This window comes from Elgaria multicarinata, chromosome 6 (genome assembly GCF_023053635.1).
Source record: "Elgaria multicarinata webbii isolate HBS135686 ecotype San Diego chromosome 6, rElgMul1.1.pri, whole genome shotgun sequence".
Taxonomy (NCBI): domain Eukaryota; kingdom Metazoa; phylum Chordata; class Lepidosauria; order Squamata; family Anguidae; genus Elgaria; species Elgaria multicarinata.
The window spans coordinates 26,651,987-26,669,386 of NC_086176.1; the positions used below are offsets into that span (position 1 = coordinate 26,651,987).

Here is a 17,400-nt window from a genome sequence, read left to right on the forward strand (position 1 = left end):
TAAGATCTTAAGCATGTGCTGAATCACTAAATACAGATTTGTTTATGCCTGATCCATTAAGAGTTCTTACTTTTTAAGGGCAATATGTATAGCAGTGGTACATGGGGATTCTAGTTTTTTTTTAAAAGTAGACCATGCAAGACCAAAGCCAGCCCTCTGCTTTTTAAGAATCCCAGCAATCAAGTAGGCATTAGGTGGTCCACCAAAACTACATCATGACCCATTGGTGGGCTCACTGACCAATGTTCTGCCTACAGGTTAGTACAGCACTGGTAAATTGACCCATGTGTTGGTATATACACCCTTATGACTATTTTATACCTATACGCAAAGGACATTGAGCACTTTCAGGTCCTGTTAATTTTAGTGGGAGAAAATTCAGATTGTGTTTAGCTCTTTCCCATATCAACCTGTGACACTTAAATGTGCTTAACCTTGGCTGGATTGTGTCCAAAACACTGGCAAGGATTGTGCCCAAAACACTGGCAGGGTTTAATGACCCAAGATGTCTGTACAATCAGAGACCTTTTGTGTTGAGCAAGGTCATGTATTTAATTTCCCAGGCAAATTTTCTAAGGATATTGTACTAGTTTCCTCATAGGATAAGCACCGTAGGAAAAAAGGCTTGCCAGTAGTTCTAGTTCAAATAAGATGCCAACTCCTCCCTTAGTTGCATGACGAGAGACTATATAAGATCAAGAATTCACATCACTTAGACTTCTCTACAAATCGAGGCTGGTCTTAGTTAGAACCATGTTTAGTAATCCCATCCAGATTATGTGAAGCCTTAGATCACTGAAACTCACTCTTCACATTTGGATTTTTTTTAAAAAAAAGAAAAAGATACTGCTATTTTTAACTTCTTCCTTTTAAAATAAACTAACTATTCATTCTAAGCTAGGGATGGGAGAACAAGCGATTTTCAGGTTTGCCTAACTTCTCCCAAAAAATCATTTTGAAGCTTTTTTTCAAGTTGCTGCCATTTTCTTTTTTGACGTATTTTTTGGCTTGTTCAAATGGGGAAAGTGCAGTTTTCGAACAAGAAAACCATGCTTTTTCTGTGCACATGTTTCGAAAGTGTGCACTTCTGCCCCGTTCACTAAAACATGAAAATGCATTTTTTTAATGCATTGCTAAGTTTGTTTTTAATTCCTTTTTACCAACATGATCGGAAATTTGGGAATTCGCAAGCATTTCTCTCCACCCCACCCTCATCCCAAAAAACACTCCTGGTCGTGTTCACAATTGAGATTGCAAATGGTACAGTTTTGTATGATTTGCGAACAGAAACAAATTCTCATACCTCCCTATTTTAAGCAGAGATGTGCCTGTTTCTTCTGCATCCCTGACCTCTAGTGGCCATAGTTGATCTTTGGTCTTTGCATATATTGTATGCATATAAAGTAGTTGGGGGCTGCTTGTGACTCTGTCCCTTTTCTTTTTTAAAGGAGAAGAACAAAATGCTTGTGTTCGCTGCTACTTTTTAGGAAACGTAATGGTAATTTACATTTTATCCAAGGGCATAGGGTGACCATTTAAGAAAGCGGAGGCAAAGTCTGTCTCTGTCTCTCTCCCTCTCTCTCCCTCTCCACCCCTCACCATTATTTCTTTCAGACCACATTCCCCAGAATTAAAAAGTAGTCACAGCAAATGTTTAGATTTACTGCTTTTTTGCAATTTAATCTCTACCTATAAAGCAGAAAGTATGTGTGTGTCACATATGTCTGGAAATGTTTACCCACTTCCACATATGGCACTGCCTTAATGCTGTTCACCCAGACAAGTCTTTGTATACATGGATCAGAAAAAAAACTAAAAACATGAATTTTGGGGGTTTAAGTATTTTTTAAAGAATTTAATAAAAACCCTAGGTTTACGCCTACAATTCCCAGCATGCCTTGGGAAGGAGGCCAGACTTACTGGCCTTTGGCGGCCATTGTGATTCCTAAGGTCAGTCTTGAGCAGTCAACCCAATTCCACATAAAAGGAAACAACCCACATAAATGGGCTGCATCCATTTGCAGTGCCTCCTCCCACCTGCCATGTGTGGTTTTAAAATCATAACTAGATCCAACAGCGTGACTTCAAGGCGGTTCTGGCCAGGCGTTGAGGGTGAGAGAGAGAGGAGGAAAAACACGTAATTTAATTTGTTTTAAAGTTACCTCACAGGCCGAGGACTGCTCTACTTTGCAGGGTTGTCGTGAGGCTAAGAGTAAAAAAAAGAAATGAATTTAATTTGTTTAAAGGTTAACTCACAGGCCTAGCACCGGCCTGCTACTTTAAGATGATTACCTCACAGACATATATATATTAGGGGGCTTGAGATCCGCTTCCCTACTATATGTTGTTCGGATATCTGAGCAATGCTAGATATATTTTGAAAACATATTCTTAGGCTTGCATCTTTTTTAGCTGGTAGAAAGGGTGTTGTGTGACCTGCTTGTTTTTGAAGTTTAGACAGCTGCTCCGGCCAAGGCATGATGGGAGGTGTAGGCATTTCAGGTAAAACAAAAAATGTGTTTTATCACGAGGCTCTAATTTAATTCTAGGTATTTGTAATACTGTATATATGTATGGATGCTTTCTTTTGATGTATTTGTCATGGCCTTTGGCTAGTACAATAAACTTTGGATTGATTGAATTTAAAATACAGTTCTTGTTAACACAATTTTCCATTTATTCTAACAAAACAATTTACTACCATAAGTGCTCATGTAAGCCACCCACGTTGGCCTTTGGGCTGATCCAAAAAAACACAGGAATGCAATTTAGCAACCTCTGCTAAAAGTCAGTCTGGATCAGGACCACAGTGTGTAGGTAATATGTAGCTTTCCAGATGTTTCTGCCTACCACTGCTATCATTCCTCACCCATCACTAGGTTAGCTAGGGCTGATAACTGTGGTAGGCCAATCATCTGGAGGGCCAAAAGTTACAACCCCACCCCACCCCAGTTGAAAGCCACCCACCAGGTTCTTAATTCAGGTAGATCCTCTGCATTTACTTTTGAATTAAAAAAGAAGAACAGACATAGCTATATGCTACATATTGTTAATATGTAGTTTGACTGTTAGAGTGTCATATCTAGTAAACAAAAATCCACGATTAGCCATCATATGTTTAGAGCAGGGACAGAGTTGTAGCAGTGCTTCTGCTGCTATGAGACAATCAGTAATTTGTACTGTGGCCATTAAACTAGCAGCCATTATGTGGGAATTAGGACAGAAAAGCCATCAATATACCCAATTTGCCATATTTTACTGCCAGGATGCAGGATTGCTGATTTGCACTGTTGCTCCCTGCCACAAGGCTAATGAATTGCTGTTAGGCGCCAGACTGCGGGGCCGTTGCCTGCCACATCTCCCAAATCTGTACCTGGCAGCAGTATGAAATAGTCACATTGTGACTGGGATACAATACCAGATGCAATGGGATGTGCTGTCTGGCTCTCATGGGGATATTAGGGCTTCTGTTTATCATGTATTGATGTGCAACACTTGTATCCCATTCTATACCACAAGAGGCTCTCAAAGCGACTTACAAAATATTCTTACCATAAAATCACATTCAAATCTAGTTTTGGGAACAAAAAAAAAAACAGCCTTCCCCAACCTGGTGCCCTCCAGATATTTTTACTACAACTCCCATCAGCCTCAGCCAGCATAGTAAATGGTCAAGAATGCTGGAAGTTGTAGCTGACATAAAAAGCCCTATTCAGGTGTTCTTAATCTTAATTACCCTGCCAGGCAAACAGGAAGAGCAAGAATCCTAGCTTCACTCACACACCTTTCACTGTTCTCATCACCCACCTCATGATTACGGTGTACTTCTAACATGAAGAGCCTGTTGTATCCATTTAGGGCCTCTCTGCAATGTAAAACCCTGATTTTTCAAGGTTCAACATTGTGCGGAGAGCTTCCACAGGCAGGAGAGTCTCCCTGATTCAGAAGTTTGGCTTAAACACAGGAGGAGGAGGAGGAGAACAGAGGAGGAGGAGGCAGTGTATTTGTTTTCACTCTTCCTCATTGTGTGTTAGTTCAGGTAAGATTAAGAATGTCTGAATAGGGTTCTAGTGTCCAGAAGAAGCCAAGATTATTCAGGCAGTATTTTCTGCCCTCGTCCTTCCTAGTGTTGCCTTTTTGGCCACCACCTACTAGGCAGCAGTTCATAAGAACATAATAAGGTCCATGCTGGATCAGGCTGAGGGTCTATCTAGTCCAGTACTCTATTCACACAGTGGCCAACCAGCTGTCAACCAGAGATCCACAAGCAGGACACAGCACTCATGTTCCCCAGCAATTGGTGTACATAGGTTTACTGTCTCTGACAGTGGATGTAGAACATAGCCATTAGGACTAGTAGCCATCCATAGCTTTATCCTCCATGAATTTGTCTAATCCTCCTTTAAAGCCACCCAAGTTGGTGGACTTCATTGCATCTTATGGAAGTGAATTCCATAGTCTAACAATGTGCTGTGTGAGGAAGTACTTCTTTTTATCTGTCCTGAATCTCCCACCAATCTGTTTCATAGGATGACCCCACTGGATTCTAGTATTATGGGAGAGAAATGTCTCCCTAGCCACATTCTCCACACCATGCATAAACACTCTCCACACCCACTGAGAATCTCCAAAGGGAGGGAGTGGTGCCAAGCAATTAGAACTTGCTCAGCACATGATGCAGGCAAGTCTTCCCTTGTTGGCAGTAGAGTCTTACTTTGTTATGGCACATTTGTGTGGATAAGTAATCTGTACATTATTCTTGCATACAAGAGAAGACTCATTGTGACTGGTATTTCTTAGTTTATAGGAATGATGTGGATAGCCTTACAGGCAAGCATGTCAAGTTGAATGTATGAGAGAGTGCCATTCTGGTACATGCTCTAGGATATATAGGGGCCCTCTCGTGTGTATGGGAGCAGTTTGCCTCTGGTCTGCTAAACCAGCAATCAGGAAGTAGTATCACACACAAGAGGAAGACAAGAATGTAGGCCAGAATCTGTACTAGAGCGAGACTGAAGTGCCACAAACGTCTGTTTTCTGTGCAACTTGCATACACTTTTTTTTTTTTTAGTTATCATAGTTGCAAAGCCAAGCATGAAAATCTATAGGCATTTAATATTCAGGCATGACCCTTTATTAATGAGTAGCAAGATGTCTGACTTGGAATTATTTCTCCAGTGCACACTGATAAAATTCTCTTTTCTTTTGGGCGTTTGGTGTGTGTTTTCGGACTCTGTTTGCTAGTTTGTTACCTAGAGAAGGAAATTCTGATTGGGTCTTTGCAGGTAAAATAGAGAAGATCAAGCCACCTCCATCCCCAACCGCTGAAGGCCCCCCCTCGCATTCCGACTCCGCATCAGATGAATCTGGAGGATCCCAAAGGCCCAAGAACCTGATGCAGACTCTTTTGGAAGATTACGAAAGTCACAAAACCAAGAGGCGGGAGAGGATGGATGAGAGCAGCGTAAGCATATTCCGTTTCTCCCATGCCATTTTTCTGCACACAGGAGGGCTTTTAAAATATGTCTTTAATTAATTTTACAAAATATTTTATAGCTCACCTTTCCAGAATTAGGTGCACAAGGCAATGAGCAAAAAAGAGGTGTGCCGCTGTGAGTCTTATTAGAATGCCACGTTCTGTTCTTGAAATGGTCCTTTTCAGTTGTACCCTTTTAAATAGAGCTTGCAAGGGATTGCACAGGGGTGGTGGACCCTATTGGGCTTGCTCACAATGACATTGCACTGAAAGTGATCACAACATTCTGGAAATGGGGGCTGGCCAGGATGCCAGTCACAAGCAGCGCATCCAAACTGCAGCGGTAGGTGAGATAGATGAGGGAGGGAAGCAGCTAAGAGTGAAAGTAGGAAGTAAGTGTTGTGAGGAGCAAACCGAGGTTTGTTTCCTGCTGATTAGGGCAGCTAGAAGGTAGTTTTATTGGGCTGTATCCAATGGTGTTATTCGGCAATCTCAGATAATGCTAGTGGAGCTCCACTGAATCTTTCTGTTGCACAACTGGTTGTGCAAGCAGTTGCACACCTGATTGTATAACAAGTTGCACAACCATAATGCACAACCGCTTGCTCATCCGCCTTTGTACAAATGTAACTTTAGTTGGATCCTTCTCTTGTGCATAGTTCAGAAGCTAGTTTCCGCTGGCATAATGTCATTTGCATTTACAGAATTACTCAGTTGGATGCTACCCATTGAACTGGGAAGGGGGCATAGTGAAAGCTCTGACCTCCCAAGGTCAAGGCTGGGAGAGAACTAGCTCACTTATGGATTGCAGAGTTGCTAAATTGGCTCTGACCGGTCTTATCAGAAAGGGAGCCTTCCATAAGACTTCTTGGGAAGAAACAACATCATGTCACTAATTCATACAGCTAATTCATCTGTGGGGGAAAGAATCAGCAACATTACTGTCACCTCCCCCCCAATATAGTCTTGCCCCTAATCAAAGCAATCTCCCACAGCCATAGGATCACATGTGGATTCATTTGGTGGCAACATTTATTTGGTTTCATTTTCTAGGGCTGTGACCTTAATCACCCCTGGAGTGTGTCCATGAGGGACCTCCCTCCCAACCGAGATGCGAGGGGCATATTAAACATGGCTGGTCCCCACAGTTGTGTATGCTTGTTGCCTTCTGTTCTGCAGGGCAAAAGGGGAACCCAGCAATGTCAGTGTGTTGCAATAGAACCCTAAGTAAGCATCACAGCTTTTGTCATGAAGACAGTTCTCCAACAACTCATTGAACATACTTTTTGCAAGATAACCTCTGGATTTTCAGTTTAGGATTAAAATGCCATACTTTTGTCCTGTATGTTCAAGCAGAAACAAAAAGCCATGGAGGGTTCTGCTCTGAGATCTTTGTTCAGTCTGAACCACAGTTATTGGCAATTACCCACAGAAAAGTGGTTTATTATGTAAGCAAAATGACAGTGAATTTCCTGAACAATGCAAATTAAAGTTGAGTTGAGTATGCAATCAATAATAGCTTGGCTTCATATCAAGTTACAGAGACTCACAAATGTGCTCCTTGTGGAATCTGAATCTCTCATGAAAAGTAGATTTTTCAGAATCACCTGAGTGTTAGGAGTCTTGGGGGCACGATTTCCACATATAAGCTGTTCAATCAGAAATAAATGTTGTAGAACTAGCAACCAGCAAGAGCAAAGGTCAAACAACTGAACACTTAGTACCATCAGAATGAAAGACACTAACTGGACATTTGAAGTATTTTTATACCTTAAAGGGAAAGATCTCTTCCTTTCTCTGGTTAAAAGAACCAGATAAATATCATAATCTTGGGGAAGTAGTTAATTTATTTGTAACAGAATTCTACATGTTCATAGTTAAATGGTTAATGCAGGGGCAATGACAAATAATTTTTGTTCTTAAATTTACTGTTTTGCTTTTCTGAGCAGGGTTTTTTTTTTTAACGATTAAAGCCTGCTTCAACTGATGAACTGTGAAATAGATATTAGTTCTTGATTTAATTTGAACTCTTTCTTTCTCTGTTCTTTGTGTACTAATGATGATCTTTTCCTTTTCGCCAGTACACCTGTAAATTACTGTCTAACAAGGTTACTTCTGAGGTACTTTTAAAGCACTTGCCTTTTGCTTCACCTTTGTTTTTTCTTTCCTTTTTTTGCATGAGGATTTCGAGTGCATGCTGCTGCAGTTTGCTTTCCATTGCTGCTTTGCATAACCATTGGAGTGATGGTTTGAAATATGGCTTGAAAATTAGTGTGTGTGTGTGTGTTTTTTTCTAATTTCCCCCAAACTAGTCTGTGACTTGGATCCAGTCTTAGCCATATTTAGAGAAGACCCTGATGGGACTTGTTAGCCATGATTATCTTAAGTCCTTTCCACTTCAATGAACATACTTTAAATATCACTAAATCTGGATCTAATCCCTTGAATTTAGATTTTCTGACCAGACAATAAAACTGAAAAAAGAAAAACCATCACGTTTCCAGGTATTCCTGCCCCCAGACCTATTACAGTTTGGAGATGCTGTTTATGATGAGTCCAAAAGAGCATTCCATATAGAACCACTCCCAAGATTAAGATGACTATGATTGTAGAGCAATGATACCACCCAATGAGGCTAATAAAGGTGCTTGCAACTCCAGTACTCTCGTTGTGACAGTGCTAGAACTTGATCACAGTCCTACCATAGATATCACAGCAACTATGAACACTACTGTGTCAATGGTTGCCCACCCTTTAAAAGGCAAATTGTATGGCTCAAACTGGGGCCTTGAACTCCCCCTGCACAGCATCTTGTAGGCCTTTTTTAGCAGCTCATAGAAATGAAGCATCTTATCACAACATCTGGTACATTTCTACTCTCGAGAACTGTCAGCAGGAATAACTACATTTCAGCTATGAAACCAAAATATCACATGACTAATTCATACATTTTTTCAAGATCTTATTTTGATTAGGCCCATCCACGATTACCACAAGAGTTCTGTCTGAAACCTTCATCTAAATGTCCATAGTGCGTTTTAATCTTTATGGAACAAAACCAAAGAAACTAAGATAAATTATTAGGGTGGGTGGGTGTTTTGCTATGTGAATGGATTTTGAAGTAGTAAAATGCCCCTAAAATGAAGGCATCTTTCTTATATTATGGGCCATTTTTTTTTCTCAAGGGACATTTTTATACCAACATATTAAGGTTGCCTAGGACTCACCAGCACCCCAACAGCAGAATTCAGATTTTTCTGGTGTATTTTTTGACCCATGCTTTCTGATTTTCAGACAGAAACCTCTGTATCACACTCAAATCTACCTCCCTGGATCAGTTTTGTTAGACATTTTTTACCCCAACATGTCACATTGGCTAGAACAAAAAATATCCCCAAACCAAATATTCAGTTGCTTTGTGGGATGGAGGAACATTTTTGTCCCAAGTGCTTTTTGTGTACAGAAAGAAAACTTTCAGTAAACTGTGTTCAGACAACACAATTGTCAATGGTGGGGTAATAATCAACTCAGTCTTCAGTCTTCCCACTAGTATCCCATCAGCCATTGCTGCCCAAAATCTATCCTGCCAGCTGGACTAGAGTGACAGCCACCGCTTTGACTGCTCTTGGCTGACGAAATAACCAACTGTGGCCAAGGAAATAACCCATGGTGCCCTCCGCACAACACAATAATCAATGGTGGTTCAGATAGCCAATTCTGCACAGCGTTCGCTATTTATTTATTTATTTAATTAATTAATTACATTTATATACCGCCCCACAGCCGAAGCTCTCTGGGCGGTTCACAAAAGCTAAAAACAGGAAACATTAAAAATATACAAAATTTAAAAACCATCAGAGACATGAAAACAGTATAAAAACAGCAGCATAACCAACCGTTGGTTTAAAAATTCCCTCCATACAACCCGATAACCCATGGTGGGTTAAATAGAGAACTGTTAACTATTTAAACTACCATTGGTTATTGCGCTGTCTAAACCCAGTTGAAGTAAGCAGCTGAAACTGGGAGATACTGTTTACTACCATGGAGGTGACAATCATGGAGGACTACATTGTAGACCTAGTTCTATGTAAATTCTACAGTTACAAATGCCCCTGTCATAAAATTTATCTCACGTTGTTGAATGAGTTTATTTAAAATTTTATAATTGTTTTAGATTTTAAAAATGTCATTTTGGCAATTTTTATAGGAAACAGAAATATTTTAAGTAAATAAACAATAAAGAAAACTATGCATAAGGGAGAACTTTATGATGCCTAATTGTCAACACATTTGTCTGATGCTTGACAACTGTTCCCAACTCTGATGAACGTTATTAGCTGCTTCATTTGTCCTGTTTCCAAACCATAATAGTTTCATAAAGCTCTGCAGATCGTGTGTTTCCCCAATTAGTTGCTGCCCACAATAGATTTAGGTTCATTCTTAAAGAGAGATATTCAATATTTCCTTTTAGGTGACAAAGCAGACTTGATACAGAATCTTCTAGTACCTTAAAATATGTCATGTCATTAATTAATTTCAACACCTCTCTCCAATAGTCTGAATTTTGTAGTATTGTCACCAAGCATGAATTAAGTGAGCATGTTGTTGAAAATAGAGAGTGTATTTTAACTGACAATCTAGCCAATGTAATTCTTGAGTCTCTGTCCCACAGAATAGTCTTCCCGTGTTTATTTTTCCCAGAATGGGAGACTCTTCATGCCAGTCTGCTCCTGTGTTCAATTCTCATATTGCTTCTGTGTATCCATGTGAAAATGCTGGAGAAATTTGATATTTGTGAATTCCAATACGAACTGACCTGTTCCACATCTCCTGGACTAATGTGCAGATCGGAACATAGTTATCCACAGACTTCTGCACTTTCCAAATGTTCTTGGCTCAAACGTATCAAAAGGCATTTTAAAATATGTATTTAAATGTGGGGGGGGGGTTTTGCATGTAGGTGGGGGGTTTAATTATGACTTAATGTGGAAGTGGGATAGCACAGTATGAGTGAACCCATGCAAAACAGAAATAGACTGTTCTGTCCATCCAAGATCCATATGTGTATGAAAATGAATTTACATGTCTCTATATACTGGTAGAGAAGGGTATTCTGTGGACCAATGATAAGTGAGGTTCCTGAAAGGGTTTAGCATAAGGTTCTCTAGATATTTTTTTTAAAGTTCCCATTTTTAAAAAAAGAAAGTTCATATTAGTAAAGTGTGGAACACCTTAAGAATTCTCACTATACTGATAGAAATGTTTTGGTTTCTCTCAGAATTTCTTGGATATTTTTCCTGAAGAAAAAAAGTTCAGTTTCCATTTCACCTCCTCAGGGTGAAATCTGGTGACAACTTAAGGAAGTGTAAAATGCTGATGAATTTTGCTAATTTTTATCATCTTCTTCTTTTGTATTCTCATGTGTTCTATTCACCACATGTTTTATTTGAGGATGAATCCTCAAATTTGCTTCTTATTTTTTAAATATTTTTGCTTCAGAGGAGTAACAATTTCGATCAGGACCATACTTAGTCACTTTCAAGCCATAATTTAGAGAGTGACCCAAAAGCATTTGTAATAATAGTTTCGTGCCGGAGACAGCCTTGTGATGGCAATAGATTGTTTTGGGAAAGTAGCACATTTCTACATCATATTGCATGGTTTCCAAAATGAATGCTGGAGGAAAGAGATACAAATCAGTAGAAACTGTAGGGGCTTGACACTCTGTCCTACAGTGCTGCAAGTCTCATTGAAAATGGATTTGGAAATATAAAAATATAAATAAATGTCAGGGGAGTCCTGACAGATTTCTTTGGATTAGGTAAACTCCACTGCAAGTCAGTGATGGTGGTTTCTCAGCTATGGGTAGTGGAAAGTAGAGGTGGGGAGAAAGTTCATTGTTTTAATGAGCACTTGCCTAATTTTACAGTTTTGAACCAGTACATGAACCAAAACACAAGTATACTTTGAAATTCACACATATTAAAATTTTTGCAATGGAGTTCTCACATCAAAACTTGTATACAAAAATGCATAGATTAGTGAAAATAACATTAACAAACTTTACAGTAGAACAATTGCTCGCAAAATGTGTATATTAGTCAAAATTGCTTACAATAGTGCATGTATTTTAATATATTTTATTGTAATATATAAGGAAATGTGATACATATTATAAACAAATGCATGTTTATAATATGCACACAATGTGTGTGAATTTTCATGTGAACTTTAAAAATAAAAGTTCAACACTGGCCAAATGAGAAACTAAGCAAATCTGAAATGGGACAGATTCACCTATCCCTAGAAGAAAGACAGCGAGCTGTGCTGGTGAGCTTTCACTTCTCAATGGGGCTTGGTGAAAAAGCCTCTGTCCAAAGTCAATTAAATGGTCCAGGATTGCTGTACATATTCAAATACGAATCCCCTAAACCTCAAAGAGGATATTACTGACAAACAACCTTTTAATTGGGCCCCAAATTTCAGGTCCTATGTATTTATTTTTCATATCCCCTTGGACTCCAGTGCTTTGGATTTTTATGTTTGTTTTTCATTAGGGTTCATCCTCACTGTCTCCATTCTGCTGCCAGGAACACTTTCTCTGAGCTATAGGCTACAAAAACTGCCTTTTGCTACCTTCTTTCTTTGCCTAAACAAATCACAAAGCCTATGTGCAAGTATAAATGTATGGCCAGTACCCTCTCATTTGTTCAATGAATGGGTTAAACAGCACATTGAAGCAGTATGTCTCAGAACTGTTTACAGTTAAATCTGTAATTCTACCAGATACTCTCAGAGACTTACAGTATTTTTTAAAGGTTATCGTGTAGTGTTACACTAACATTCTTTTCTTAAACACTAGCATACACCATTTATAATAAGTAAAAACCATAAACACAATCCAGTCAGATTTAAGCACTTTCAAATCCCACTGGTTTTTATGGAAGAAATTATAGGATGTGCTTCAATCTCCAAATGAAAAAGATGGGACAAACCATAGCTGATTGGGTCAGCTCGCTGTGTAAAGAATAGCGGGGGCCTGTCTAATGTCAATTGGTAGAGTGTTCCTTCCAGAGGGTGGGAGCTGCAACGCTGAACTCTGTTGCAAGTGCCTCTGAGGCAAATCTCAGGAGCATGTGGCATCTAATAGTCACCACATATAAATGATACTAAAAAGAGGTGTCTGTGTTTTTTCAAACGGAAAGAAATATCTACGACACAGGTGGCAAAACATAACTATTCAACCCACAGCAGTTAGACATTCCCAAAATGAATGTCTTTTAGCCACTTCATGCATTGCACATCTACGATGTCTTAAAGTGTACACATATAAATATAAAATGTGATTGCAACATGTTTTCTAACACACCTATAGGTACATTTGTCTAGGAGTTGTGGTTTGCTGCAGCTCCCTGTTAAATGTACTCGGAGACAAGTCCAGGTTTATCTAGACATAATGAGCAAAATCACATTCATTATTTTAAAAGAGTTGGCTTTTAATGTCGATACTAAATATATTTATTTGCAAATCTGTTAATTTCAGCAGAAATCGATTAGAAATAAGTATTATGATAAGTTGTAGAATATGTAAATAAGGATGCATCAAGCACAGAGCAGCTTTGGATGCTACACAGAAGCAGTGACATTGTATGCACGTTTTTTGTGCTTTTGGTGTAATGTTTGAAAAGGAAAACTTACCTATTTAACCTAAACAAATGAGTGATCACTTCACTTGTCCTTCCAATATTGCTGCTCCTGTATAATCCCATTTTACTCAAGGATGCAGAGAGGAGAAATAGGAAATACCAAGAGGGAAGAATCTCATCTAGCAGGCAAAGTGATTTCGCTTTTCAGCCACCAGAACTGCAGAGTGGAAGGACATATGGAAGCTTCTGGCTCTTTCCTCTCATGCCTTCTTCCCTTGTTGACTGGTGTTAGGAAGGAACCTATGATGCCCTCTTCTATTTCTCCTCCAGTGTCTTCCCCAATGTGGTGACCTTCAGATGTTTTGGACTTCAACCCACCTTCAGCCCCAGTAAGCATGGCTAATGAGCAGGGATGCTGGGAGCTGTAGTTCAAAACATCTTGAGAGCACCAAGTTGGGGAAGACTTGTACATGGCATTGAACATGAAGGGCCCACTCCACAGATCTTTGCCAACATGTATACATGCAACTGTATGCAAGGATTCTGTGTGCTTGCTTGCCAACCAGAGTTCAATGGGCTTACTCAATTACCCTATTTCTTCGATTCTAAGACGCACTTTTTTCCCCATATAAACATCTCTAAAAATGGGGTGCATCTTAGAATCGCAAGTGTGTCTTAGGGTTTTTTTTTCTGTTGGTGGTATTGAAATTAGTGTGCGTCTTACAATTGATGGTGTCTTACAATTGAAGAAATACGGTAAGTGGGTGTAGTTTTGCAGCCTAAGAACACTTTTCTGTCTCCCGTCTTTAAGAGCTGCTCCTCTGTAGAAGAAGTTAACGTTGCAGGGGTGGAATTTCCTTCAGTGGAAGTTCCCAAGAAAAGACTAGTCTGTTGTGTCTCAGAGGCATGTTGCTTTTATAACAAAGCCATATAGTCTAGCCAACGCCCATGATCCAGTTATGTAACAACAGCTGTATTACTTTTTATTTTTATGCCGTGGGGACCCACAAGCTGCCACCTTCTACCCCAACTGTTCTCTGTTTTGTTTCTGGAGCAAGAGAGTACTCAATATAGGAGCGAGAGACAACTCAGTGAGCCTAAAATAACATTGCCAAAGAGAAAGGCCAGGCTGTTTAGATAGCTCAACCAAGCGTGTGCTGACATAATAACAGTACTTAGCAATTGTATAGTGCTTTAAAGTGCTCAGAGAACTTGACCTGCATGATTCAGTATTCCTTACAACAGCCTTTCCCAACCTAGTGCCCTCCCAATGTTTTAGGCTACAACTTCCATCAGCCCCAGTCAGCAAGTGGCCAATGGTCAGGGTTGATAGGAATCATAGTTCAAAACATCTGAAGGACCCTTGGTTGGTCAGTGTTGTCATCCCCCTATTGTAGATGGTACAGGGCTGAGGCTGCCAAAAAAGTGGCGTGCCTAAGACTCCCCAGTGAATTCGTTGTTATGACGAGATTTAACCCAGCTCACCCTCTTAGCACTCCATGATACTAGAGGTATTGATGGTGCTATATAAATAAATAATAATAATAATAATAATAATAATGGAATTGCCTTGCTTCATTCACCCACTTCTTATTGCTGTCATCATCCAGTCATTGTCCAGTTGGTTTGTACAGTGCAGTTGTGGAGGCTGCACTTTGATGACAACAGAATCCTTAAGAACCAAAGAACATAAGAAGTGCCCTGATGCTGGATCACGCCAAGTCCGTCTAGTCCAGCACTCTGTTCACACAGGGGCCAACCAGCCATCAGCCAGGGATGAACAAGCAGGACATGGTGCAACAGAACCCTCCCACCCATGTTCCCCAGCAACTGGTGCACGCAGGCTTACTGCCCCGAATACTGGAGATAGCACACAACCATCAGGGCTAGTAGCCATTGATAGCCTTTGCCTCCAGGAATTTATCCAACCCCCTTTTGAAGCCATCCAGATTGGTGGCCATCACTACTTCTTGTGGTAGTGAGTTCCATAATTTAACTATGTGCTGTGTGAAGAAGTGCTTCCTTTTATTTGTCCTGGATCTCCCACCAATCCGTTTCATGGGATGACCCCGGGTTCTAGTATTTTGGGAGAGGGAGAAAAATGTCTTACTAGACATTGGGCCTTTGCCCCATCCCCAACAGCCATTTTCAGGCATGCAGCATTCCCCACCTTTTATCAAACCAACAGAGATATTTTAGCAAAGTTTTTTTTTTCTAAATGAAAATTTCAGAATTATACTTCCAATCCAAAAAATATATATCATGAGCAGTCATCAGTAAATCAAACTTAAATGAATAAGTGATTTGCACTAATTAAGTCGGTGGCCTTTTTTGTGGTTCTGGGGATTTTTAAATGGCGGTTCAACTGAGTTGGAACTTCCACTTCCCCACCCACAAAGGCCTTGTCATGCCCACTAGTGTGTATGGGACTTAGTGAATTGTATAGGCAAAACAAGTGCAGTGCCCACCCACCCCCATTGTGTGGAAAGCTGTTTGCAATTCTGCTTGTAGCTTACAGCAGAAGAGCAAATATTTGGAAGCAACCCAGTTCTCATCTAAAGTGTGTAGACTAGAAGCTTCGTTATTTGCATTTTGTCCCCAATTGTTTCACAGTTTAAAAACCAAAACAACCCCTGGTCATCTAAAAATGTTGAACATGCTGCTTAAGATGGAGTCAAACAATTCCACAAAGTCTTTGCAAAGATGCAGTAGGCTTAGGATGAACCAGTTGCTGGGGTGGGGTTGCAGAGAGAGAGAGAAAAGATTCCTTTGGTTCTCAGTGTTGGCCTTTGGTTTTCCACGGGTGAAACGATCTCTTATGACAAAGGCCATAGCAGCTGGCTGAGTTCTGATACTGTTTGTGATTTGCACTGTGGTTGTGTTTCATCCAAATACTTCTGCGTTCTTACCTGCATGTGATGGGTTGTTCATAGCCATGCTTAAATTCAGGCATCCCAGATGGAAATGTAAAATGTGCTTCAGTGCTACATTGAAATTAGTTTTAGGCTACAGCTGTGCTGACATGTTTATCTCTGTGAATAACAAATGCAGAATGACACAAGGTGGATTTGTCTTTTAGTCAGCCAGCTTTCTGTTGATGTCTGCTTTTGCGTTGCTCAGAACTCTTCATTGGCTACCTTTGCAGTCTTCCGAAATTGGAGAAGGACACCCAAATGAACTCTATTCTCTTTCTCTTTTCCCACCAGGTCCTTGAGGCTACTAGAGTCAACCGCAGGAAGAGTGCCCTAGCCCTGCGGTGGGAAGCTGGCATTTATGCTAACCGGGAAGAAAATGAATAGTTATCTTGGCAAAATGAAAGAGCTTCTTTTCTTTTCTTTTCCTTTAATTGCAGAGACCAAGAAACCAAATAAGAGAACAAAATTTTAAATTTTTAAAAAAGCAACATCATTTTAATCTGATATTTATTACAAATGTACCAGTCTCTGCAGTGGTATGTTCAAGCAAGAGTAATTCCTATATAATGTATATATATATAGTACATATATATATATATATACACGCACAAACACACAGAAAAGTTAACGATAAGAAAAGCATCTGCTACACACGCCCCGCTCGCAAAAAAACTGAAGAAGCCGTCTGTAGCCTTGGAGCTGATGTCATCACCAGTGATAAGAAACAGCAGCCATGATCATCCAAGATGACGTGTTTCAGAATGAATACAATGAACACGGGTTGCTTTCTTCATACTGTCTCCTTCACAGCCTTGTATTTTGAAGAGGAAGAGTTTGGCCTATACGGCATTTCACCACTAGATGGCTCCTCAGGTGGTAAAGCATTGTTTGATCTTGGTCAGCAACTCTTCATCATCCCATAAGTGGCGTTAAGAAGAGGGCTATTACTCTATTATATCCTGGATAGCCATACGATACCAAGATATATTTATATATATATATATATATATTTGCTGTTCTTAACAAATAGGGGAAAGGTTTTGAAGTCAATTTAACTGTTTTAAAAACACAAAACAGAGGCTGTTAATTTGCAAATGTGAATGTACAATCCATATATTTAGCCATAAAATACAATGTATTGTTTTTGCTGTTATTTTGAGAAGTAGGAAGGGATGGCAGATTGTTCACCTTTTTCTTGACTTATCATAGGTGGTTTTCTGTTGCAAATTTGCCATTCCTTTTTTTCATAATCAGTATGCTTAATACAGTTTCCTTTTAATACTGCTGCACAATCTGTAGGTAGGGTAGAAGAGGTAGAAAGAAATGCCAAATCAGAATATCTTAGTTCTAGTGGCCTGTA

The 17,400-nt window shown here is 39.7% G+C and overlaps 1 protein-coding gene across 2 annotated transcripts in view; it reads left to right on the forward strand.

Moving 5' to 3' along the window:
• The window catches only part of PALM2AKAP2 (PALM2 and AKAP2 fusion), a 278,607-nt gene extending 261,996 nt beyond the window's left edge, over positions 1-16,611 (forward strand). For both annotated transcript variants that reach the window (XM_063129169.1, XM_063129170.1), the window contains 3 exons: positions 5,286-5,464; positions 7,558-7,596; positions 16,332-16,611. In XM_063129169.1, the coding sequence (XP_062985239.1) occupies positions 5,286-5,464; positions 7,558-7,596; positions 16,332-16,424 (311 nt within the window). In that variant the 3' untranslated portion in view covers positions 16,425-16,611. The remainder of the gene's footprint in view (positions 1-5,285; positions 5,465-7,557; positions 7,597-16,331) is intronic.
• Positions 16,612-17,400: the final 789 nt, after the last annotated feature.